The following is a 26,767-nucleotide window of genomic DNA, read 5'->3' on the forward strand; positions in this document are numbered from 1 at the left end:
AATTCCTGTGTATATAGCACAGAATAACTGGATTAGCAACGAAAAGTGAATTCTGATGACACGACTTGGAGGAAAGAAGTCCTGGGAGCAGCACAAAAACGAAGAGTTGCCAGCTCTTATGTTCTCCTTTCTGGACCCACTTTGCTCCTAGAATTTAAGTGAGAAAGCTGCCAGAACACCTCCTGCCAAGGTCTCTACAAATGAGCTTTTGACAAATGGAGCTCACAAGGGATCTTTGCTTAGGTCCCCGCCTCTGCTCACAGGACAGACCCGGATGAATCAAGCAGGAAATGCCCTGTCCTTCTCCACCCAGAGCCTGCTCCTTGACCTTGAGCTATCAGTGTCCACTGTAGGATTTCTGTTGGAGCTGTTTGTCCCCCGATTAGTCCTTATCTGGAAGCACCAGATAAAACTCAAAAGAATAGAATTCTGATACAGTCATTTGAATGTTGATATAGCAAACAAAAAGTAATGATACGCTATTAACAACTAAAGCAACAGTTAAAAGGTATTTATTAACTAGTTTTCTTTGTAGTTTTCCTCCCCTATCAGAAAGCTAGAAGAAAAAGGTCTATTTTTGCCTTAGAGAGTATTTGAAATAAACTGGACAAAAACATAAAAATAGGCCAAAAGTTACGCTTAATGGCTTGAGGACTTTAGAAAGGCATCAAAACAGAAGAAATGCACTTTCAAGAGAAATCAAACGAACCAAGTTCTAATACTGACCAAGACTGCTGCTTGGCAGCTTCCTGAAGAGGCAGAGACCTCTGAGAGAGTATGACTGTGCAATTATCTGCTGAACAGATATATCTGACTCTCAATCAAAACTCACTATCTCTTGAGTGGCACAGAATCAGGGAACAGCCCCAGGGAGGGGAACCCTTTCAGGCTGGCCTCTCCACTGTCCAGAGGCAGCAACCACGACTGTTCAGAGATAAGAGGACCTTTGCGGTGCATGCTTTGCGGTGCATGCTTTGCGGTGCATGCTTTAGCATCTCAGTTCCTCACAAACTCCAGCAAGGAAAGAGACCAAATATCCACCACATCCTGGCAGAATGAAGAGCTCAGAATCAGACATAATTTTATTAGGAGAAAAAGAAGAAACAGATAGTGCTGCACATCCACATTTATTGATCAAAACTCACGCCTATTCTGTGTGGGACCACGCTGGAGATTGCTAGGAGTTCGTGTGCAGTGCAAATCCATATCAAGGGCTGGCTCCCCCAGAATCACAGCCAAACAATCAGTTTTGATGAGGCAAAACCCTTGAGCCTGTTAAGGAAGTGGCAATAGAAATGGGTGTGCCTTAGCCTAAGGGTTTTTTGACTTGGGCAATGTATTATGACGATGCTGAATTTAATGTAACTCTTGGTACAGTTCTTAAATCCTTTGTTACTGAATGTATGGCAAAAAGAAGAAAGGGACATGCAGTCGTGTTAGAGTAGAGTGAACAGATGAGTGTTTCCTATGAGGGTTTCCAGAAAGAGAAGAACGTGGGAGGTGGATTTATGGGGCATTATTCTTGAACTCTAAATAAATGCATGAGTGAATGAAACAAAATTTTCAAAAAATTCTTTCTGGAGACAAAGGCACACACCCAGATTGAAATCTAACTGGTGAAAGATCAAATGAGTGTGAAAATCAGACAGAAAATGAAGACTCCTCAATTCTTCTGGATTGGGTTACTACGGACAGGTATCAGCAGAGTGAAACTGGAGAGCAGCCTAAAAATGAGATTTAGCAGCAAAGTTTCTGGGGAACAAGTGGACCTGGAAGATCCTGCAGGCTGCCTAGAAGGTGACGTCCAGTAATAGGAGACAGCTGAGTCTAGGATTCAGGTGGCAGATCCTCCCTCACCTTCTTTGGGAAAGTGAGTAGGGGCAGAAATGTTGACTTAGAGCTGTGTGGTGATGAGGCGAGAAGATACGGCGCCCCAGAAAGAATCCTGTTCTACAATCAGGGGATCAGAGTCCCTGAGTGGCCGTAGGCAAGGCACTTTTCCTCTTCCTCTTAGGACCCCACTTCCTTAGTTTTTTGTTTTTTGTTTTGTTTTGGTTTGGTTTTTTCAGTCTAGATTTGATGTTTTCTCATGGATTTCTATGGAACCAGGAGCTGTGCGGTGGGGATGCCCTAGAGGCCTGTACTGCTTCTATTTAAGCTACTGAGAAAAAAAGAAATCTGTTTATCATTTGCCTCATAAAATTACATTTGGGCGTGGGGAAAAAAGTTCCATTTTTCTTTCTTTTTTTTTCTTTTGTTTTATGGCCGCATCACAGCATATGAGTCTGTGGCTAGGGGTGAATCAGAGCTGTAACTTTGGACTTGGCCCATGCCGAGCCACGGCAATGCCAGATCCTTATCCCACTGAGCCAGACCATGGATCAACCTGCATCTTCATAGAGACAATGTCAGATCCTTAACCCTCTGAGCCACACCAGGAAAGCCCAAGTGTTACATTCTTAAATTAAAAATAAAATGTTTGAAAACCACAGATCCAGATGTTTCTGCCGGAAACATATCCTATGTTCTAATATCCTATGAGCCACTGTTCTAAATTCTGTTATCTACTTAGTACATGGCCAGTCTTATCAGAGGTTTCGCTGTTCAGATGTTTCACTTCCTGGAAAGACCATTGATCCCATTCAAAAAAGCTTCTGGACTGGATTTCACTGTGATATACACATTCGAATGTTGCTAAAGCCTTGAAACATGGGTGACGTATAAGCATGCAAACTTTTACAACAGTATACACTAAAATTGTAGGATTTTATCTGAGACAAAGAGGCGATACTGGAAGATACTAGAAAATGGAAAGCATGAATGAGAGTGACATACCTTAAAAAATCAGAAAGAGGGATTCTTGTCATGGCTCAGTGGTTAACAAACATGACTAATATCCATGAGGATGTGGGTTTGATCCCTGGCCTTGCTCAGTGGGTTAAAGATCCGGTGTTGCCCTGAGCTGTGGTGTAGGTCACAGATGTGGCTCAGATCCTGCGTTGCTGTGGCTGTGGTGTAGGCCAGCAGTTACACCTCCAATTGGACCCCTGGCCTGGGAACCTCCATATGCTATGGGTGCAGCCCTAAAAAGACAAAAAAAAAAAAAGAAAAGAAAAGAAAAAGAAAAAGAAACAAGTGCAATCAGTTACGAGGAGATGGTAAAATCTGACTCTGGAAGAACTGCTTTTTGTCAAGACCACAATAGCTGTCTACTTTGGAGAATGTGCTCAGCTCTCCCAATCTTTACATGTCCTTTGTGAATTAATTCTTCATATTAACTCTGTCTTCGGGAGAGCTAAAGATGCAAGTGCTAAGGAATTGGACATCACTGGGTCTGTGTGATTGCAAGAATATTGGTTATGTAGCTAAACAGAAATTCTCGGTATGAATTCAGGGGAATGTCTCAAAGAGAATATCACGGTGATAATCTTAAGAGTTGATATAAGACGGCATGGCCCCATTTGTATTTTTATTATAAATACCCATTTTAGTTACTGACATAGTCTATCCTAATTTATAAAAAATACATAGGGCTAGGGCTGGGGGGAATGGGCTCCCCAACTGCTAAGCATGTGACTAAAAAGAATACACGTCATCTTTCCGACTTCGTGGTCCCATCTGCCAAACAGCAGTCATACAGGTCTTCATATTTCATCAGGTTAATCATTTAATGAGGCTTCATAGAACAATGCAAAGTGTGTTCAATGGCCAGAAAAAAAGCAAGGTTTACAGTGCTAGCAATATTGCTTAATATCGTACATTTTAAAGAAATGGTCTCATTGTTTTTGTGTTCTATCTCAACTTTTCCTGTATTTAATATAAGCTTAGTACCCTTTATACATGTCTTTTAAATGTCTGTTTGCCCTTAAATACAGCTATGACTTTATTTGTTCTCAATTATAGCCATGCCATTGTATTTGCTGAGAGATCAAAGCCTTATGATGTAAAACACCTTTCAGTAGGTGAGTTGCAAGATGTAACTCTTCCGACTTGTCTGCAACTCAAGACAATGAGGAAGTTTTCCTTGACAAATGAAATTAATGCCTTAGCTTGAGTTAAGAGCCAGTCATCACAGAAAAGGTCTGTTTTTCCAAGGGTGGGACCCTGCCCTGTGTATATATACCCGTGTTCCCAGCAGCCGCTTTTTCTCACTCCCTGAACGTCTTCCCTCAGAGCAGCAGCGCCCTGCTACCCTCATCACCACCACCATGAAGAGCATCACTGCATTTGCCCTCCTTGCTCTGGCAGCCACTACGTGGGCTGTCTCTCCACCTGGTGAGTTAGGGTTCCTTTTCAAATACTCATGTTTCTATGTTACCTCCAACAGAGTCCCCCTTCAGGCGTTAGAGCGCGTTAAAGTCAAAAGAAAGAAAGTGGGGATGAGTCGGAGCTTCAGGAAGAGGACTGTCTCTGGGTTGATGACTTACCCTTTCGGGGACCACGTGGGCTCCTTTGAGATGGTGACAGCCCCACCCTGGACATGCCCACAGGACCTCCTGGACACCAATGACAGCCCTTTCTTTCTCCAGTGACCAGGGATCCCAGGCCCCTTCTGGGAGGGAGAGGGGCAGGATCCACATACGTCTCTGACTTCATCCTGAGCTAGTCCTGAGCAAAGAAGTACCCTCTCTTAGGTCTGGCCTGGGCCAGGGATGTTGGGAAATGGGTTTTGGTTACTGTGAACAAGGAATTTAGCTTTGCATTTCTAACTGTGGAATTTACTCTTTCTCCAATCCCTTCTCTCCCAATGCACCTCATTCCACCCTCTTCCGGTGATCAAGAAATAGGAGTAGAGGTGAGTACCACATTTTCTCTGCGCAAAAACCAAATCAGAGCTAATGTGTAAATGAGCTGTGAAAGTAGGTAACTGGCTCACAATGTGCGGAAAGAATCTCCCAGAAGGTAAAACTGCTCCTACTCTACTTCTCCTGGTAGTATTCCTTTCTTCAAAGGTTGCAAAATGAAGCTCCTTGCAAAAGGAGAACAGCAGATAAACTCTTACCTTTGGGTAGCACTTTAAACGTTGCTCAGTATTTTTCACATTCGTTATTCCACTAGACTCTCATTATAACCCTAAAAAAAGAGCTTAATATTTCCTTCTTAAACCACTAATTTCTCATTTCAGGAGAGTTCTAGGTCTGATTATTTTAGTAGCAAGGCACCTGGTGCATAGAAGAACTTCTGTACATGTTTGCTGAAAAGTTGAAGAGGCTAGTACTCTTAACCATCCGTATGAGAACGAAGGCAGAACTAAAGGAAGATACTTATTATTATTATTACTTAGGGTATTATTTTTGTTCCAATTACAGGTGGACTGCACCAAATACGGTGGAAAAGGTGCCAGTGTTGCCTGCACAAGGGAGTGGAAGCCAATATGTGGCATAGATCAGAAAACTTACAGTAGCGAATGCATCTTTTGTTTTCTAAGTCAGTAAGTACAGTGCTCAACTTAAAGCCCCTCCTTTTCTTTTCTTCGACCATGAAGTTCACATTGGCCAAAATCTGCTTGGTTTTAACAACCTGCTCTGACAATTCTTACCTGTTGTCATGATCTTCCAGCACTCCTTGGACACAGCTTTGTTAAAAACAGTTTTCTGTAACTAAGGCTGTCTATTTATCTTTATTTGCTATCCAGTCAAATTCTCACTTATGTTATACAATGTCCCTTGGGCATCAGCAGTTACCTTTTTATTCCCACATGACATGTAAGGAACTGGGTCTCAGACAGGAAATGCATCTTGGTAGAAATGCCATGAATGTCCTGTGGGTTACGTCTTTCTTATCACTGAAGGGGAACTCTGAAGACAGTCGTCCGTGTTTGGGCTGTTAGCCACGGGCACTGCTGTAAGACTTTGCTCTATCCTCCCTACGTTATCCTTCCCCTGACTCTCCAGAAAGGTCTAGAGACGAGACTCAAAGAACAAACAGTCAGAATTCGTTGAAATCTCTACTGCCACCAGCCCCACACATTAAATATTAAGTCCTCACTTTATGTAACACCTCAGCTTCGAAGAGACTTTAAAAATGTTTATGACCAGTCATTCCAGCAATTCAAATTCATTCCTTGGTGATTAGCAGTTAAAAGCATGGGCTTTGGTGTTAGACGTTTGGCTTAGAATCCAGGCTACACTTGGTATATCTGTGGCCTCAGGCAAGTCCCAATAGGCTACACACCTCTGTATTCAGTAAGATAAAAAGTATAATAATGTTTAGGAGCCACTGTGATAAAACCTATCGAATCTTAGCTAAGCAGCTGACACAGAGAAATACTCTTAGAAGCAAGTTTTCCTCTTTATCATTTCCCTGCTTTCCAGCTCTTCTGAAAATTTACAGTCAAATATAATTGCAAGTGTTATATCCAACAGCAAGTCTCTCAGGAAATGCAAATTTGTACACTAACAAAACCATCAGAGATTAAAGATTGAGCTGTTATTGACTATATTACCTCATATAATTCTCTTTTTAGAAGGAAGAAATAAAATACTTAGAAAGAAGAAGTGACTATAATAAAATTACACAGACCATAAGAGCCAGGGATGGATTTGAGCACATTTTCATTTTTTTTAACTGCAAAACTATTTTCACACTTGTATTATGCCTTTGATTTCCATCTGAATACTCAGGGACTATTTAAAACATGCCCAATCTCCTTTTAGTGTTGATCTTATTTTTTTATATTTTTATCTGTTTGCAAAACGATTATATATCAAAGATATTAGTGGTAAATATTAGCTAACTAGGGTAAAATATTAACCAGAACTACTCATTCAGTTCAGGTCAGACATACAGAATGACATACGACTGTATTTTACTCTAAACTATAAAATATCAAATAACTGTATTATCCATTCAATAAAAATCTTCTCTTTCAGAGAGAGAGGACTTGAACTCAGAAAACTTCATGATGGTGAATGTGTAAGTATACACAGCAACGTCGTTTATGTACTTATTTGGCCACGTCCACAGCATGTGGACATTCCCAGGCCGGGAATCAAGCCCACGCCATAGCAGCGACCGGAGCCACAGCAGGGACAACGTCAGATCCTTAATCCATGAGGACACCAAGGAAATCCAGAAGGTGTATGTATTCTTAACATAAAATGTTTCAATGAATCTTCACTTTCATTGAGAAAAACTATTTCAAGATATGTATTCTAGAAATAATCTATGACTACACTAAGGTATCTGGCCAGTCTCAACACAAGTAGAGTTCCTTTATTTACCCAGAGGAAGACGCCACAGACTTACTCACAGCCCTTACCTGGGGCAGACGGACATACAGGTGGCTGTTTTCTAACACCGCAAACAATGAGTAGGTTAAGAAGAGAACATTAGGGACCAAAGAACACGCTCCTAGCAATAAAGGACGTTGTAAAGAAAAAGCACCCAGACGTGAAGAACGCAAACGGAGACATCAGCGAGGTGCACAGAGCTCTAAGTGGAAAGTCTGTTTGACATGTGATGTGAGAGAGGCAAACACGGGGCTGCGGTGGTAAAGACAGGTCACCTTCAAAAGGGGCCCCAACCCAATTTGTTAAGCGAGGGAGAAAAATGTCATCATGGAACTGCCATAAAAGGAAGGGACCTTCAAAGGCGTGGGAGCAGGTCCGAGAGATAAAGTGGCTAAGGTCACGCCAGTAGGAAAATCACCACAAGCGAAGGCACAGGGATGGACGGAGCAGGGAACACTCTGGGATCCGGTCCCTGAGTTCAGCTGGGGTAGAAGGCAGGACAGGTGCGGCTGAAGAAGGAAGCGCTCGTTATGACAGGACTTGCTGTTGTCAGGGAAGCAGTTAAAGACTTGAACAAGATCTCATTTGTTTTCTAAAAAAAAAAAAATCATGACGCTGGCATCAGTGTAGAGGGTGACTGGAATCTCAGATGAGCGTGGAGGTCGGGCATTAAACTGGCAGATGGTGCAACTGTGTAGGCAAGACATACTGAGGGCCTGTTACCGAATAAAGCGGATGACCGTATGTGAGAAGAGCGCTAGGTCAGAAATCAAGTCTGAGACAGAATCCACTCCTGCCGCTTAGGTGTGGACAATCAGTGAGAGGGCGGCCCGAACGTTGGGCTGAGCGGTCCCTTGCCATGATGGGGTTGGTTCTATTGCTGTTGGGTCAGATTAGGTAAGCTGCAGATGGTATGGGTTTTTGCATGTAGGCTTTGGACTAAATGAACCCTGAAGGCGTTTAAGTTTCTTTCCTATGATTTAAGGATTTGAAATTGTTTTGTCTCTTTTCCCTTTTTTTTTTTTTTTTGCACAGAGGCAGGTTGAATGCACCCAATACTCTGAGATATGCACCATGGAGTATCTCCCCCACTGCGGATCTGATGGAGTAGTATATGGCAACAAATGTTCCTTCTGCAACGCTGCTGTGTAAGTGCTTAATTCAATATTGTATTTTTAGAAAGAGCCTCTCCCCCAGAGCCAGGAACCATCTTTGCTACATACACTAGATGCTGCTATGAAGCATAAGAGAGAGATGGTGGACTGATAATCATAATATTTTTACAAAAAGAAATAACAAGAGGAAGAGAGAAAGGGAGAGAGGAGACAAAGAAGCCAGGCAAAGAGAGGCTTGACCAACATCCTGATGTTATTAAGTGGCAGGTGAAATAGAAATGCACAGAACTCTCGGCTCTTAACACTGGTTTTCACTAGTACATGTAATTGCTTTTCCCCACTAGGCTGCAGCTTAGTGACTAACCCTCATCTTGCATGCTGTGTGCTCGTGCTTGATCGAAAGCTATGCAACTTTTCTTTTAAGGTCTCCAAAGCCTTCCTTTTAAAAATATGATTTCTTTGCAGGAAGAGCCGTGGCACACTTTTTTTTGTAAAATATGGATTATGCTGAGCCTCCCTGAAACTCAAGGGCACCAAGTTTCCTTTGGGAGATGCCACATGGAAAACCAGTTTCTCTAGGATGGTTGTGGAGACAAGTACATATGAATCTAATTCTTCAATAAAAGATTCGCAGCAGAAAATTGTCAGGCTTGTCTCTATGGATGTGATTCTTAAGGAAAATATCTGGTCATCTTGCTAAACTGTGAGTCACACACAGAACTATTTCCTCTATTTCTACGCAAGCTGGGAGCTGGAGAGACTATACACACAGTGGTGAGAGGAGAATTTGCTCATAGCATCCCCTTTTAAATCATTTTTTAAAAAGCAAACATGGATCAAAGCGTGGTTCTTGACAGTATCACATTACCTTTAGCTACACGGAGGAAAAATGGAAAATCCAGATTTGGAGAAAGACAGAGTAAGACTACTTAATACTATAAACGAATCAGAACAGGCCAGGAATAACATACTTTAGGCACCACCATTGAAAAAGAGCTCAGTCACGAGTGGGTATCTGCAAAGGAAGGCATCTTGCTGTTTTATGTTGCGGAAGAAATAAAAAGCAATGTATTCTGGGAGTTCGCTGGTGGCTGATCAGCTAAGGATCCAGTGCTGTCCCCACTGCTATGGCGTGGGTTTGATCCCTGGCCCAGGAACTTCTGCCTGCCATGGGAATGGCAAATATATGCTAAAGTCACTAACGAGAGCTGAGAACAATTCAAAGTATCTGGGGGAAATGGAGGTATTTGCAGAACTGTCATGAGAGAGAAATATGAAAACCATCTCATGTGTGGGACTCCAAAGAGGATGCTCAGATCAGCAGTGGATGTGCAGAGATAGATATTTCCCTCAGTAAAGAGAATTTTCTGGAGTTCCCATCATGACTCAGCAGTAATGAACACGACTAATATCTATGAGGAGGCGGGTTGGATCCCAGGTCTCGCTCAATGGGTTAAGAATCCATTGCTGCCGTGAGCTGGGGTGTAAGTTGCAGACACAGCTTGCATTTCGCACTGCTGTGGCTGGGGTGTAGGCCAGCAGCTGCGTCTCTGATTAGACCCCTAGCCTGGGAACTTCCATATGCTGCGGGTGCGGCCCTAAAAAAAGGCAAAAAAAAAAAAAAAAAAAAAAAAAAAAAGAGAGAGAGAGAGAAAGAGAGAGAATTTTCTAATAGTGAGTCTGCAAACAGCAGAGGTATGGCCTCTAAGGTCATGTGTCCAAAGCATAACAGCTTTTTTAGCAAAGGCTGGTTAAATGCTTGCCAGGATGCTGTAGAGACTTACGGGGTTTTTCCTAACACCCCACGAAGAAGCGTCCCTAGAGGCTAAGAAATGTGTTGTGTGGGGAGAAGCACTACAAACAGGCAAAAAGAAGAGTCCATGCCTTGAAGGAATTTGTAGACTAAGCGAAGAGACAGATTTTTAAAGAAGTGATTACTAAACTTCAAAGCGAGTAAACGTTCAATAAGAACCGAAAGGAAGGCCTGAGGTATTGGTCTCATCACGAGCTAGTGCATTCGTCTGCTCAGGCGGCAGTAGCAAAATACAGATCTCCCTCCACTTAGGATGTGGTTATGTCCTGATACCCCCATCACAAACTGAAAATATCCTATGTTGCAAACATACCTAGCCTGCCAGCCTTGTTCACCTTACATGTGCTCAGAACACTGCCATTAGCCTACAGTTGGGCAAAGTCAGACAACAAAGCCTCTTTTATAATAATGTGAATATATCATGTAATTTATTGAATCCTGCAAAAGTGAAAACCAGAAAGGTTCTGTGGGTACAGAGTGGCTTGTCTGCATGTGGGTTATTTACCCTCCTGACCGTGCAGCTGACTGCGCACCGTGGCTCATTGCCCAGCATCACCACAGTGTCGGACTGCGTATCACTAGCTCAGGAAAAGACTAAAGTTCAAAATTCAAGTACAGTTTCTACTAAATGAGTATTGCTTTTATATCACCATGAAGCCAAAAAATTAATTGAACTCTCATAAGCAGGGAACTGTCTACACCACAGATTGGGTGGTTTAAACAGTATGAATTTACGTGTCACAGTTCTGGAGGCTGGCAAGTCCAAGATCAAGGTGCCAGAAGATTTGGGGTCTGGCACAAGCCCACTTCCAGGTTCAAAGTCTGCTCTCTTCTTGCTGTGTCCTCCCGTGATGGAGAGGGCACTGCTGTTCTGGAGTCTGCCTTATAAAGGCACGAACTCCATCCACGAAGCTGTGCCTTCAGGACCCAGCCACCTCCCAAAAGTCTCAGCTCCTGATACCATTGCATTGAGAATTAGGTTTCAACATATGAATCCGGTGGGGCGGGGGTGAGTGGGGCACAAATATTCAGGCAGTAACACTTTTAGGATGATGGCCACTCTAGTTCATGGCTGGAATGGTGGGTACATGGGTGACGGCCCTACAATAATTAGTAATTTGCTTAACTACAAACATCAACAACAATAAAGACTGTATATTGCAGAGCAGAGTATATTATATAACCTGGGTTTTAAAAATATGATTATGCAATACTTACTCTGCTTTTTTAACTTACAAATTGAAAAAGCGAGTTTACTGACATAAACTCTGTTTTTATCTAAACAAAATGTTCCCAGGAGACTACCCTAGTCAGATAATGCTGTCTGTGGTCCATAAAACCCCTGACAAGGGAAGGCCTTGACCTTGCAGCCTGGGGTGGAAGTGATCATTTGCGTGGTGGCTTTTCTGGGATGGAAAAATAGCTTTCAAGACCTAAATGAAGGCAGCTCAACTCTGGGGTGGCGATATAAGTGGTTACAGAACAGGCTGGACTGTCCAAGTTCTCTGGTTTGGGCAGTAGAGTTGAGACTTGCTGCTGGAGTACAGGGAGCCTTGGGTTAATCCTGTGAAGGGTTGTGACACCCTTGAAAGGTGATTAAGAATCTGCTTTGGACTACAGAGGGACTGACTTTTTAAAATATTAGTATTGGAACATACAAATTGAATTATTTCCTAGCTAGGAATGGGAGTCCGACATCCAGGGACAAAGCCCCCTGTGGCAGCTTTTGGAACGAAACCATGGGTGTGAGAGACGACATAGGCTAAGGATTCTTTCAGGGACATGTGACATCTTCTCTGACGTACACTCCTCTCCCAATATTAGTTTAACTGGAACTTGGGGACATTTGGAAAAGCTAAAAATATTTTACCCTGATTTCTTTCATATGTTTTACTTTTTCCTCTGTGTGCTTTAAGATTCTACACTATTTGTAGACCTTTGTTTTCTTATTTTTAGATTTATTAAACAAAGCCATGCGGTGATAATCTGCAATTCCTTTTATTTTAGGATATTTTGTTTCACTTTTACCTAGTCCGTATACTCAGTTTGTGTACTCTATTATTTGATTTCTCAATGCTGATGAGGATGAGAAATACAGAGGCCATGCTTAAGAGCAGAATGTCACAAGATTCAGAAAACCCAAATATTAAAAACTGCTTCCTCAAGTCTGACTTCGATGGGTAGTTATTTGTTTAACAATATTCTCCTGCCATGGTTTACATGTCATTAGGGTAAGGAACACGCCAGTCTTTTTCACTGCTTGTACAACCAGGTCACCCAGGATGGCTGTTCTCTTGCTCTCTGTACATCCCCTACTCAACCAGTGCCTGCATCACCTCCACCCTGCTCACAAAACTGCCCTGCCTACACACTTGTCTGAGCCCTAGCTATGAACTCTCTGGCTTTAGATTGGAGGACCTCTGCCATGATGGCTCATCAAAGGGGCAGTGAGGGCCACGGCCCTCTGCTGGTTTCCCTGGTAACTGATGAGCCAACCTGATGTCAATTTGCCTTTAACTGGTAATCTCCCTGTTCCCCAGTCCCCTAGGAACAAAGACTGCCACCATGTCCTACCCTCTGTCTGCAGCACACGGTAGGGTGCCGCTCCAGGGCCTTGCTTCCCATGTGTAAGAATAAGATACATGCACCCCTGTGTTCATAGCAGCACTATTCACAATAGCCAAGACATGGAAACAACCTAAATGTCCAACAACAGATGAATGGATTAAGAAGGCATGGTATACAAATACAATGGAATACTATTCAGCCATAAATAATAACAAAATAATGCCATTTGCAACAACATGGATGGAACTAAAGACTCTCATTTACCAAGTGAAGTAAGTCAGAAAGAGAAAGACAAATACCACATGGTATCACTTATATCTGGAATCTAATATACGGCACAAATGAACCTATCTACAGAAAAGAAACAAACTTGCAGATGTGGAGAACAGACTTGTAGTTGCCGAGAGGGAGCAGGAGAGAGTGAGATAGACTGGGAGTTTGCAGTTAGCAGATGCAAACTATTGCATTTGGAGTAGATGAGCAATGAGATCCAGCTGTATAGCACAGGGAATTATATCTAGTTACTTATGATGGAGGATAATGTGAGAAAAAGAATATGTAAGTCGTATCTATGTATGACTGGGTCACTTTGTCATACAGTAGAAATTGACAGAACATTATAAACCAACTATAATAGAAAAAGTAAAAATCTTAAAAAAAAAAAAAAAAGATTCCTCTTATCCATTAAACCACTGATGTCTCTGTTGCTGACTCTGGGCTTTTTCTTTGGTCTTGAAGCTGGGCAAGTACAGGGCATGCAGACCCAGGGGCAGGGAGTGGGGCACAGCCCAACACTGCTGTATTTCCAGTGTCCTACTCAACTCTTGACAAACCAGAACCCCAGACAGTAGAAGGCCTAAGGGAATTCTCTTACTAATAACAAAATCTGTGACAAAGCAAGGGTGGAATAAAGGTCAATTATTTATTATCAGGTAAGGAAGTAATTTCACTATCATTATTTTTTTTTTGTCTTTTTTTGCCATTTCTTGGGCTGATCTCACGGCATATGGAGGTTCCCAGGCTAGGGGTCTAATCAGAGCTGTAGCCGCTGGCCTACATCAGAGCCATAGCAACGCGGGATCCGAGCCGTGTCTGCAACCTACACCACAGCTCACAGCAACACCAGATCCTTAACCCACTGAGAAAGGCCAGGGATCAAACCCGCAACTTCATGGTTCCTAGTCAGATTCGTTCACCACTGCACCATGACAGGAACTCCTATAATCTTTAAATATTCATACAATGCAATGAATTTGTGGCTCTGAACCTGTAAAGTCCAAATAGGTAGCTGAGGCAAAGACAGAGACAAAATAAATAGCTTTCATCAAATAGCCCTGATGAAAACTGGATTAGACAGTTTTCCCAGATGTTTAAATGTTAGTTCATGTAACCTCCAAAGAGCCCCTTAAGGAAAGTCTGATCACTCCACTGTGCATATGGGAAAATTCTATCTAGAGAGAAGAAATTACTTTTCAAGTTGACAGAGTTATAACTAGATCTTCTGGTTTTTTTGTCCAGAATTCTTTCTCAACAATGGAATGCCTCTAATTCTCTCAACTGGGAGATGAATGATTTATTTAGGAAGGTGACAGGGTATTCCCAAATTGCTACATGTTAGATTTTAAGTATAGAGACCACAGATGGAATGAAAACCACTTCTTTCATATTCCAGATGACCCAGATATTTTCTGGAAGTTGCCAGTAGGATTGTTTTTAGGCATTTATTGAAATGAAATAATGAAATAAATTAACTGAGGTAAATGAAAATGTGTTCATTCTGGTACTGTTAATAATAATGAAAGTCAGAATCAACCTAATTGAGCAACTATGGAAGAATATTAATATAACAAAGTCCATAAATGTGACAGAATGTGATACCAGGCATCTAAATTCATGTTCTATGTGATTATATTTAAAGATCAAGAAAATATAGTACCTTTCTCAGAAGAAGTAAAACTCACTATTTGCAGATGACATGATACCATACCTGGAAAATCCTAAAGACACTACCAGAAAACTGTTAGAGCTCATCAATGAATTTGGCGAAGTTGCAGGATACAAAATTAATACACGGAAATTGACTGCATTTCTATATACTAACAATGAAAGATGAAAAAGAGAAATTAGGGAAATGATCACATTTACCATAGTAATCCAAAAGAATAAAATACTTAGGAATAAACCTACCTAAAGAGACAAAAGACCTGTACTCTGAAAACTAAAAGATGCTGATGAGAGAAATCAATTATGACACAAACAGATGAAAAGACACACCATGCTCTTGGACTGGAAGAATCTATATTATCAAAATGACTATACTACCCAAGGCAAGCTACATATTCAATGCAATCCCTATCAAATTTCCAAGGACATTTTTCACAGAACTCGAACAAAATATTTTAAAGTTTGTTTGGAAGCAAAGAAGCCCTGAATAGCCAAAGCCATCCTGAGAAAGAAAAATGGAGCCGGAGGGATCCGGCTCGCTGACCTCAGACTATACAACAAAGCTACAGTCATCAAAACTGTATGGTACTGGCATAAAGGCAGAAATATAGATCAGTGGAATGGGATAGAAAGCCCAGAATTAAACCCATACACCACAGTCAACTAATCTATAACAAAGGAGGCAAGAATATACAATGGAGAAAAGATGACCTGTTCAATAAGTGGTGCTGGGAAAACTGGACAGCCACATGAAAAAGAATGAAATTAGGGGTTCCTGTCATGGTGTGGCACAGTAGAAATGAAACTGAATGGGAACCATGAGGTTGCAGGTTTGATCCCTGGCCTTGCTCAGTGTGTTAAGGATCTGGCATTGCTGTGAGCTGTGGTATAGGTTGCAGATGAAGTTTGGATATAGTGTTGCTATGGCTGTGGTGTAGGCTGGCAGCTGTAGCTTCAATTAGACTGCTAGCCTGGGAACGTCCATATGCCACAAGTGTGGCCCTAAAAGGACAAAAGCCAAAAATAAATAAATAAATAAACCAAGAATGAAATTAGAACACTTCCTAACACCATACACAAAAATCAACTCAAAATGGATTAAAGACCTAAATATAAGACCAGATACTATAAAACTCTTAGAAGAAAACATAGCCCAAATATTCTCTGACATAAACTACAGCAATATCTTCTCAGATCCACCTCCTAGAGTAATGACAATTAAAACAAAAATAAACAAATGGGACTTAATTAAACTTAAAAGTTTCTGCACAGCAAAGGAAACCCTAAACAAAATGAAAAGACAACCCACGGAATGAGAGGAAATATTTGCAAATGAAGCGACTGACAAGGGATTCATCTCCAAAATTTATAAACACCTTCTGCAGCTCAATACCAAAAAAAAAAAAAAAACAACCCCATCCAAAAATGGCCAGCAGATCTAAACAGACAATTCTCCAAAGAAGACATAAAGATGGCCAAAAAACACATGAAAAGGTGTTCAACATCACTAATTATTAGAGAAATGCAAATCAAAACCACGTTACACCAGCCAGAGTGGCCATCATCAAAAAGTGTACAAACAATAAATGCTGGAGAAGGTGTGGAGAAAAAGGAACCTTATTACACTGCTGGTGGGAATGTAAATTGGTGTAACCACAGTATGGATATTCCTCTGAAAACTAAAAACAGAACTACCATTTGATCCAGCAATCCTACTCCTGGGCATCTATCCAGAGAAAACCATGACTCGAAAAGATATATGTACTCCAATGTTCATTGCAGCACTATATACAATAGCCAACACATGGAAACAACCTAAATGCCCATCAACAGAAGAGTGAATAAAGAAGATGTGGTACATTTACACAATGGAATATTACTCAGCTATTAAAAGGAAAGAAATAATGGCATTTGCAGCAACATGGATGGATTAGAAATAATCATGCTAAGTGAAGTTAGCCAGACGGTGAGACAGCAACATCAAATGCTTTCACCGACATGTGGAATCTGAAAAAAGGACGCAATGAACTTCTTTGCATAACATATACTGACTTGCAGACTTTGAAAAACTCATGGTTTCCAAATGAGACAGGTTGGGGTTGGGGGGATGGGTTGGGGGTTGGGATGGAAATGCTACAAAACTGGGTTCTGATGATCACTGTACAACTATAAATGAAATAAAATTCATTGAATAATAGAAAATATGGTACATTTCTATGTGAAAAAAGCAGAAAATATGCACTGCAAAAATTTGAATGACTATGAAAAGAAGAATATGTATATGTGTTCAGGTGTATGTAGGTGTGTGTGTGTATTTTAAAACTGCAAAACTGTATTTTAAAAGCTGCAAGATTTCCTCCACTATTGCCTCTTTGGACTGCTTGCCCAGGGCTGCCCTGGCCAGTGATCCGGCCCCACCCCCAAGTCTTCCCTGCCCTAGTGCCTCCTGATTTGGTCTCCCAGGGCCTCCTCAGCCAGCACACGATGCCTCAGGGCTTCCCCTCTCCTGTGTAGCTGCTCCGTTCCTCCTGAGGACCTAACAAACGCCTCCTCGGAAAGGAGAGGCACCAGCCACAAAGGAGCACGTTACCTTGCTCTTCCTTTCTGAGGTAGGTCAAATAGGATCCATAGTGTGGGAAGAGTGGGCATCTGGCAGTGTGCTCTAGTGCAGCTGGATCTTCCACTATTGATGCTCCATTCCTAAAGGAATCCAGGGAAGGTGTCAGGAAGAGATGAAGGTGTGTTTAGCAGACAGACATGGAGCCCTAGACTGTCCCAGGAGCAGGCAGAGTAGACAGCTCTGGCCGCTGTGCCAAGAACCTCCAGCTACCCTGGAGAGTGGGGTACTGTGGAAACTTTCCCACGTCTGAGATTTACCACATTATCACCCCACAGCATATGGGCAAAGAGTTTGTGTATATATGACCTATTGACATGCGCTACAGAACAGAGATAAAGGTCTTAGGACAGAGGGAGGACCAGATCACTTTTGCAGGATGAGGGAGACAGGGAGAGTTCAGGGTCCTTGGTCAGGCCCTGCAACCTCCATAGATCACCGTCTAGGGGCAGAAAGGTGGCTACACGGAAAGGCGATCCCAAGGGAGGACTTGCTCCCTGACTTCTCCTCCTCTGCGTGTGGATGAAAATACCTTTGGAACGCCCATGAGAGAGCATGGAATGTTCTTCCTCCCCAGCCACGCCCTGAGAATACTCGAAGAGAGTCTAGCTCTCCAAGTCAGAAGATTCTCAGCACAGCCAAGAATGCCTGGAGTATTAGAAAGTTTTATCTTAACTTTTATGTCTGCTTCATGAGCAAGTTCAGATCCACTTTATTGAGAAGCCCTGGTCTAGAACCGCTAGCAGCCTCATTGTTTTCTCTGTATCCTCTCAAAAATACTTTGAGAGAATTGTCATGTTAAGGTGACTTTGCAAGATGCCTAAAATACCTATATACTAAAATAAGACTATTATTTTCCAAGGGCAGCCTCTGATTTACTTCTGTCTTTTGGTGTCACAGAGCTATCACTGAGACCTCTACTTTTACTTAGGACCCCCCAAGGTTTAACTTTTCCTGGGCATTGGCTCTTACGGAAGGGTGTATACAGAGGATAAAATGAGTAGTCTGAAGATGGATTTCACTTCAGAAGTGGTCTTATCCTGGTTACCTCTTCTTTGGTGATTTTTATCAAAAGGCAACATCCTGAAGCACTATCTCAGAGCATCATTGTAAGGACACTCCAGGAGAGAAAATGGCCAAATCCTTCCCAATTCTCCGCTCCCTGACCTTCTTTAACCTGATACTTCCAATGCTACCTTCTGGTGAGTGATGCAGTTGTTTTGGGGCAGGTGCATAAGATTGACTGGTGGGCTCTGACACTATAACCTGAAAGAGAAAGCTTTGAAATTCATATATATGTATGTTCTTTTGATTGATGTATATCATTTTAGTATGTATATTTATATCTATATATGTAGACAGAGAATGGTGTTTAAAAACACCATTTTAAAAACACCTCCAAGCTAATGGGCAGGAACCTCAGCATTTCCACCTAACAATACAGAGTATAAAACCTACCTCACGGGGGCCAGGGGCTTAAGTGATTCAGTGAGGGAACGAGTGAGCATGACGAGCAATATGCCTCCACCACAGTGCATCTCAAAAATTCAAAACTTCAGAAAATGCTTTGCTATACATTTGAATGGGCCATTATCTTTTTGTCCTATTTTAGGGAAGTCATGTAGGGAGTTATAAAGAGACCCAGCTTCAAAGGTGGAAGAGCTTGGTATTTTCCGTAACTGCCATGAATTCCTGGGTACTTTATAAAATATAAGCATTGGGTTAAAATATCTCTTTAAAGTTCTAGCATTTCTTAATTTCTTTTTTTTGTTTGTTTTGTTTTTTGGTTTTTTTAAATTGGTTAAAAAACAGTGTAATTATATAAATATGTCCTCACAATTTGTTACATCTTACTAATTCTTCAATAAAGGCATTACACCATTCTAGGTGATGTGATAAACAAGATATTGTAGACCTTACATTGTACCATGGAGAGAAATGGTTGTTAATAATACAGATGTAGAACTATATTATTTAATTGTACAGTTGCATTATTTAATTATAATTATCATAAATTCTTTGATGGAGAGGAAATCAGAATCAGATCTAAGGAGACTTCAGCATTCCAAGAATGATGCCAAATGACCCCCTTCATGGTGGATTATGTACTTATTTACTATGAGATCTATTTCTTCTCCAGAGACTCCTTGTTTGTGTATCCATTGTAGATTTTTGGTTTGCAGTTATTCTGAAGTTTTGATATGAGTCTATATATATATGAGATTGTTTTAAGTTGTTGTTCTCTTAATTGCAAGTGCATCTCTAGTGTCCTGCATTTGTACTCATCTCTTCTCATGATTTCTGATTTTGGTGGTATAATTGTGCATGGATGATTTCGTATCTTTATTGTATATACACCTTTACTGGTGAGCCTTGTCATTTGTGGAATTTTTGTTTCCTGTTGCTGTCTTTTCTTTTCTGCCTAGAGAAGTTCCTTTAGTATTTGTTGGAAGGCTGGTTTAGTGTTGCTGAATTCTCTCAACTTTTACTTATCTGTGAAGGTTTTGATTTCTCCTTCAAATCTGAATGAGAACCTTGCTGGGTAGAGTAATCTTGGTTGGAGGTTTTTTCCTTTCATCACGTCAAGTATATCATGCCACTCCCTCTGGCCTGCAGAGTTTCTGCTGAAAAATCTGCCAGTAAACTTATTGGGGTTCCCTTGTATGTTATTTGTTTCTTTTCCCTAGCTGCTTTCAAGATTTTCTCTTTGTCTTTAATTGTGGTCAGTTTGATTAATATGTGTCTCAGTGTATTCCTCCTTGGGTTTATTTTATATGGTACTCATTGTGCTTCCTGGATTTGAGTGAGTGATCCCTTTCCTATGTTACAGAAGTTTTCGGCTATTATCTCTTGAAATATTTTTTCTATCCCCTTCTCTCTCTCTTCTCCTTCTGGCACCCCTATAATACGGATATTGGTGCATTTAACATTGTCCCAGAGTTCTCTGAGGCTCTCTTTGTTTGTTTTCAATCTTTTTTCTCTTTTCTGTTCTGCATCCATAATTTCCACTAATCTGCCCTCCACCTCACTTATTCATTCTTCTGCCTCCTGTATTCTGCTTTTAGCTGCTTCTAGTGAATTTTTTTATATCAGTTATTGTATTTTGCATCTCTTCTTGTTTAAGTTTTATATCTTGTATCTCTTTGGTCAGTGTTTCCTGTAAGTTATCCGTCTTTGCCTCCAGTTTATCTCCAATGTCTTGCATCACCTTCAGCATCAAGAGTCTAAAGTCTTTTTCCTGGAGGCTGAGAATCTCCTCATCACTTTGCTGATTTTCTGGGGTTTTTCCTTTCTCCCTCATCTGAGTTATAGTTCTCTGTCTTTTCATTTTTATAGGTTTTTGGTGTGGTGACCTTTTTACAGATAATAGAGCTGTAGCCTCTCTTACTTCTGGTGTCCCCCACCCCTTGTGGCTGAAGTCGGTATGGGGGCTTGCTGTAGGCTTCCTGATGGGAGGGGCTGATGCCTGCCCCCTGGTAGATGGAGCCGATTCTAATCCCTCTGGAGGGTGGGGCTTAGTCTCTGGATGGGATTAGAGGCTGCTGTGTGCCTGGGGGGTCTTTAGGTAGCCTGTTTACTGAGGGGCGGGGCTGTGATCCCACCTGGGTTGTTGTTTGCCCTGGGGCTTCTCAGCAGCTGACTGATGTCTGGTGGGGCCAGATTTTCCCAAAATGGCCACCTCCAGAGAAAGGCAGCTGCTGAATATTCCCGAGAGCTTTGCTTTCAATGTCCTTCCCTCATAACCAGCCACATTCACCCCTGTTTTCCCAGGATGTCCTCCAAGAACTACAGTCAGGGTTGACCCAGATTCCCATGAAGACTTTGCTTTCCCATGGGACCCAGTGCACGTGAAAGTCCATGCACGCCTTTTAAGAATGGGGTCTCCATTTCCCCCAGTCCTGTGGAGCTCCTGCGCACAAGGCCCACTGGCCTTCAATGCCAGATGCTCCGGGGTCTCTTTCTCCCAGTGCCAGATCCCCACACGTGAGGGTTTGATGTGGGGCTCAGAACTCTCACTCCTGTAGGTGAATCTCTGAGAACCAGTTAGTCTCCAGTCTGTGGAGCTTCCCACCCAGGAGGTATGGGGTTGTTTATATCATGAAATCACCCCTCCTACCTCTTGATGTGTCCTCCTCTTTTTCTTCTGGAGTAAGGTATCTTTTTTAAGGTTTCCAGTCCATTTGGGTGGAGATTGCTCAGCCTTTAGTTGTGAATTTTGTTGTTTTTAGGAGAGAAGTTGAGCTCCAGTCTTTCTATTCTGCCATCTTAATCCTCTCTAGCATTTCTTAATTTCTTTCATATATTGGATGCCAGCTCTGACTCCTCTCAAGCTCAGGCTAATTACTATTAATCAAAAAATTATTTGGTACACTGGACTGGTAATCTTTATGAAAATGGTTATAATCAATACAGTTCTCTCTTGATTATCTACCAAGAATAAAAGTGATTTTAAAAAATGGAATTTTTTTTAAAAAAATGAATGAATATATCTATAAATGAAACAATGTTTTCAATTATTGCAAGCTTTCTGTTAATATAACTCTTTTATTCTATCAACAGATTAAGCTATGATTTACTAGAGTACTACATTCTGTAACTATTTTCATTTGTTATAGTTTCAGCCCCTAAACATTTGTGGCCAAAGGATGAAAATATAAAGGTAATTTTCCTCTAGATTTCCTAGGACTGGGATTCTAATCTGAGTTTTCTTTGGAATTGCTATTTTAAAACCTTACCAAGGCAAGGTTATCTACGATGTTCTTCAAAGTTCATGCACAGGAATATGGCGGGTACACTGCCAGTATAGGAGCCCAGAGTAGAGTAATCCTGCATGGGACCCAAGCTGAGATGTGGTCACAGGTACACCAGAGATCCCTCTGTAGTGCCTGTAAAATAGTGATGGACACTGATGGCTGCCAGGGGCCAGGGAAGTTCCTGCTCTCGAGGGGCTCAGAGTTTGGTGGAGAGAGTGCTCCTAACTGTCCTGTGACATGCACAGAACACGTATAAGAGTTGGAATAGCAAACATAACCTCTGAGGTTTAGACTGAGGAACCATGAAGGAACAGGACATCTCGAACAGATAGAGCCTCAAATTCTGCTTTCAACTTTGATGAGGTCAAACGAAGAAGACGTCTTTTCATTTTGTAGTGAGGTCAATAATGCTTAATAAACAGGAGAAATGTGAATGAAAGATTGGTGTTTTTAAATATGGATTTGCATCACTTTACTCCTTTACGTTAGGAGATCTGCATTTTAAGCTTTTGTCTCATTAGTAAATTTTAAATTTTACTACTTAAAGGAACCTGTCCACGGCTACAGCTACAGCATAAGAATCTGTATTTGTCCAGGATTTATACTCTAGTCTCACAGAGTTCAGTCCTAAAGTTCCCTTTTTGGAAGATTGTCTGCAGGTGTAATCCTTCACTTGGCTACCTAGAAATAAAAGCAAATTACTCATTCTTATATGTTTTATGTTTATTGCCTGTGCTGTGCCCTGGGACACAATATTAAGGAAAACAGATATAGTTCCTTCTCTCATGAAGCTTACAAGGATCCAGAATTTAAAAGAGAGTTATGGTATTTGCGGTAAATCGTATAAATACAAGAAGTAGGACGGTACAATAGAGGATATCTGCCGAGAGCAGGTACCACTATCAACAGTGTGATCAGAGAAGGCTTCTTCAGAATGGGCACATCTAAGCCAAGACACAAAAGGTGAAGAGGAGGCACCCAGGTAGATTTTACCTGAGTCACTGACTGAAGACCTGTGTGACTGAAACAGAGGGGTGGGGGATGCAGCAGGTGTTACAGTCACACAGATGAATACGTATCCTACTCATCTGATGAACACACACCCTATTCTAAAGAGGAAAAAAGCTCTCTCTGTAGAAGACACTAACTAGTCTTGCTATTATTTGATCACTCTATATTCATTCAGTTTGAACTATTTTATATCTTACTCATGTTGCCATATTTATAGAGCAATGACTCAGTGACAATGTCTGCACTAGGCACACAATGGTTAGTCTAATCAGACACAGATCTTACCCTTATGGGCTTAAAATCCTGTGAGGTGTGTAATTAGTAAAACAATTATGCAAATGCTGTATTACACACTGATTAGAGGTATAAAAAGAAAGAAGGGAAAGTTGGGATTGTATATTGAGAAAAATCTCTGAGAAAGTAACTCATAACCCCAGCCCTGAAGGTAGAATAAGTTTAGGTTCAGGAAAAAGAGAATACATTTGATGGAGAGGTCATGACAAACCAGAAGACTCTGAGGAGGAGGAAGCATGGAATACTTGAAGGGGAAAAAAACTGAAAAAGGCCAAGAGCAAGGAGGCTTAAGGCAAGGCTGGAAAAGTCCGCAGGGTACGGATCCTGAGAACTAATTTTAGCCGATACTAAGAACAATTTTTTGTGTGTTCAGTGAAATGCAATTAAAGGTGCAGTTAAATGGGCATTTAAATTACAGAAATGAGAGGCCATAGAGGAAGTGGAAGGGTTAGTTGGGTGACAGACACAAGGTGGCTGATGGTCGTGGCCTGGCCGTGGTGGTGGTTTCACATAAGGGCAGAAGGAAGAAGAGTTTCTAAGCTCAAATACGATCACTCTTTCTCTAAATACTCAGCCCAAACTCTTCCCCACCTGGTATTCGAGGTACTCTGTCTACCTTATGGGGGTCACAGAGCTCCTGAGACCACCGTCCTCAAGTTGAATCATCCCAGAGTCACTGCTTTCGAGCCATCACTGATACCAGCATTGCGAGCTGACATGGGTCCTGCCCCCTGCTGAGACGTGCCCCTTGCTTTGTTTTCAGTTCTCCCTACACAATCAGAGAGTTATTCCAAATGATCTCACATTTCACAAGTTCAAGAGTTAGCTTGGAGATTTTTTGAGTAGATAAGATGTGATCAATATTTTCAGTCAAAGTATACAGATTTCAATGAAACATCATTTTCCAATTATAGGGCTTCAGTTTCCTTAGATGCCCTGCCACAGAAAAACCTCTAAGACTAATCCCAGGTCAAATAGTCTGGGAATAAAGGCGATTGAGAGAGAAAAGCTAAATTTCCCAAATCCATCCTGTTTCTGCACACGTCCTCTTCTGCCTAGAGCACAGCCGGCTTCCTTTCTCCATTGCTGGCACAAGGTCGTGGCAGTGAAAGCCGTTGTTAGCAGATGGGGCGTACATAGATTCTGGTTCCTTTGCTTTGTGGGGGGAGAGGGGAGCCAGAGAGCTTCCATCAAACTAGGATATAATCCTATGATTTTCCTAGTAATGTCCAGAGGGGTCTGTGAGTGTGATTCTAATTGGGTCATTTTTTTTTTTTTACCTCAATTTCAGCTGAACTGTCCATACAGTAAAGTAGACTTGAGTTGGCTCAATGACACAGTGAACCCCTGCCCTGGTCTGTATCAACCCATCTGTGGCAACAATTTGGTAACCTACGATAACCCCTGCATCTTGTGCATTGAGAGCCTGTGAGTACTCACAGGGCTGGGGGAGGGGGGGGGCAGAGAACAACCAAAAACCTTAGTCCATAGCAATTACCATCCGCCTCTCCTACCAAGTACAAAAGCCCTAAAGCCAGGAATTTGCCCTAGTTTGCTCAGATAATAATCAGCCCCCGCTCAAGAGAACATGTGGTAATAAAAAACCCACTGGAGTAGAAAGCAGACTCGCTGTACTCAGTGGTACTTGCTGTGCCCTTTCTTCTCTCTGCCCTCGCATTCCCATATGCCACCCGACAGATTTCTCACTAGAACTTTCAAATGGAGTCCTTGAAATTCTCTGATTTTAAGACATACTGTAGTTTTCCCTTCTCTCAGGCATTTTCAACCTTTTATGCCTGAAACTTTGAACTAGGATGAGATACCTATCATGTTTGTGTCCTTTAGCTAAGAGTCGGTGTTCAGTTTTTGGATCTATGTGACATGATTATCACTGATTAGACACTGAGATCTCACAAAACGGTGGCTTCAGCGTTGATCTCTGTATAAGACTGCACAGTTCCCAGGAAGAGAAACTCCCCCTATGGCATCAGACTAGAGCCCCCCACCCACCAATCATTTTGTAATTTTTCACATTGAGCACTGATAGTAAGGTGTCCCCCCCAGGATATCCTCACTAATGAGGAATTCAGCCAAAGTGTAAGAGTACTGGTGGAATAAGATAGGTTTGCTATGCCTCATATATCCCCAGTGCAGGCCTGATTACATAACATATTTCCAGAGACCGTAATATAGCACATCTTCTCTCGAGTAGCATCTTGGAATCAAGGAAGGATAACAGAGTAGGAAATCCAATAGCCTGACCTTTGTTTGGAGTCCGTTCCCCTTGTGCTCTTGGTTTCCTCAAATATAAAATATGGGTGATAGATAATTTTAAAATCAACATGCTATTAATGAGCTATTTATTCTGATTATTTCTTTAGGAAAACTCAGGGGAAGATTATGTTCCTACGTGATGGCGTATGCTAGCTGAGTGGACTTGGGTGTGAGAGAACCACCCTCTTTTTCTTTCCAATCAGACAATCCTATCTGGCACCTCACCCCTTCTTTGGGGTGTCCTGAGTGACAGAGCCTGTGTCAGAGAGCCAGAGTCCTTCTTGAGACCTCTCCCCTCATCAGTTTGCTGCCTTCCATACTCCCGAATAAACTTTTCTGAACGTCTCATTTAATGTGTGTCAGATCTCTGTCTCAAGCCTCAGAAGTCGAACCAAATGAACACTTGAGCCCAAGGTCAAAGACAAACAGGCGGCTTCATCAGGATTCTGATACTCTAAACCGTGGCATCATCTATGTAAAGGTTCTGGGTGGTCTTCCAAGGAACACAACCGAAATTTCTTCTGTATCCCTTTGGAATTTTGGAAAAAAAAAATTAATAGGAATTGTGGAGCACTATTCTCTTCCTGGCTTTTTATGCTCCCCGCTTTCCACAAATTCCTCATTAAGCAACCTCAGTTTCAGACTCATCGTTGAAACGGGGACATTTACGCCTGTCTGGCTTGGCAAAGCAGGGCCCTCTTCTCCCACTGCCCTTCTTCGCTCCATAGAGGGAGGGCTACATTAATGGTATTCCCACTGGCCACTGGTCTCTAAGTCCTCTTGACACATTTTAACCTCTGGACGTGTTCTTCTTTGGGTTATATTCTCTCTCTCTCTCCACCCCCTTCACGTAGGCACATGCGCACGCGTGCACAGACACCCTTTACACGGGAAGAAGGCGAATATACACTAACGTGCTCTCTTGCCCTCAACAGCTTGCTCCCTACTGGCCTAGAGGACAGTACCTCTTTTGCCTCTGAATAGCCTGTGCGACTGTTTATACATTCTCTTGGCTCTGACCTTAACGCCCGTGATGATTACATGGAGAACACATAGATGCTGTAAAAAGGAAATAATTGCTTTTGGTCTATCATCTTTTTTTTTTCAACTTAGAATTCTTTTTTATCACATCTGTAGTTGTATAA

General features: G+C 41.8%; 1 protein-coding gene and 1 long non-coding RNA gene across 3 annotated transcripts in view; one reads left to right on the plus strand and one right to left on the minus strand.

Annotated features, from left to right (window-relative positions):
* Positions 1–26,767, minus strand: part of LOC146405818 (uncharacterized) — a 181,481-nt gene that overhangs the window by 60,877 nt on the left and 93,837 nt on the right. The window lies entirely within an intron of this gene.
* LOC100739218 (double-headed protease inhibitor, submandibular gland) lies at positions 4,143–8,988 on the plus strand. Its single transcript, XM_085010288.1, has 6 exons — positions 4,143–4,275; positions 4,782–4,795; positions 5,310–5,431; positions 6,873–6,915; positions 8,268–8,380; positions 8,813–8,988. The coding sequence occupies exons 1-6, from the start codon at positions 4,209–4,211 to the stop codon at positions 8,856–8,858; spliced, it is 405 nt and encodes a 134-aa protein (XP_084866414.1). The 5' UTR covers positions 4,143–4,208; the 3' UTR covers positions 8,859–8,988.

This window comes from Sus scrofa, chromosome 2 (genome assembly GCF_054392235.1).
Source record: "Sus scrofa isolate SSC_HxYL_T2T_F1_AM1 chromosome 2, Sscrofa_HxYL_maternal_Yorkshire_Landrace_v2.0, whole genome shotgun sequence".
Taxonomy (NCBI): Eukaryota; Metazoa; Chordata; class Mammalia; order Artiodactyla; family Suidae; genus Sus; species Sus scrofa.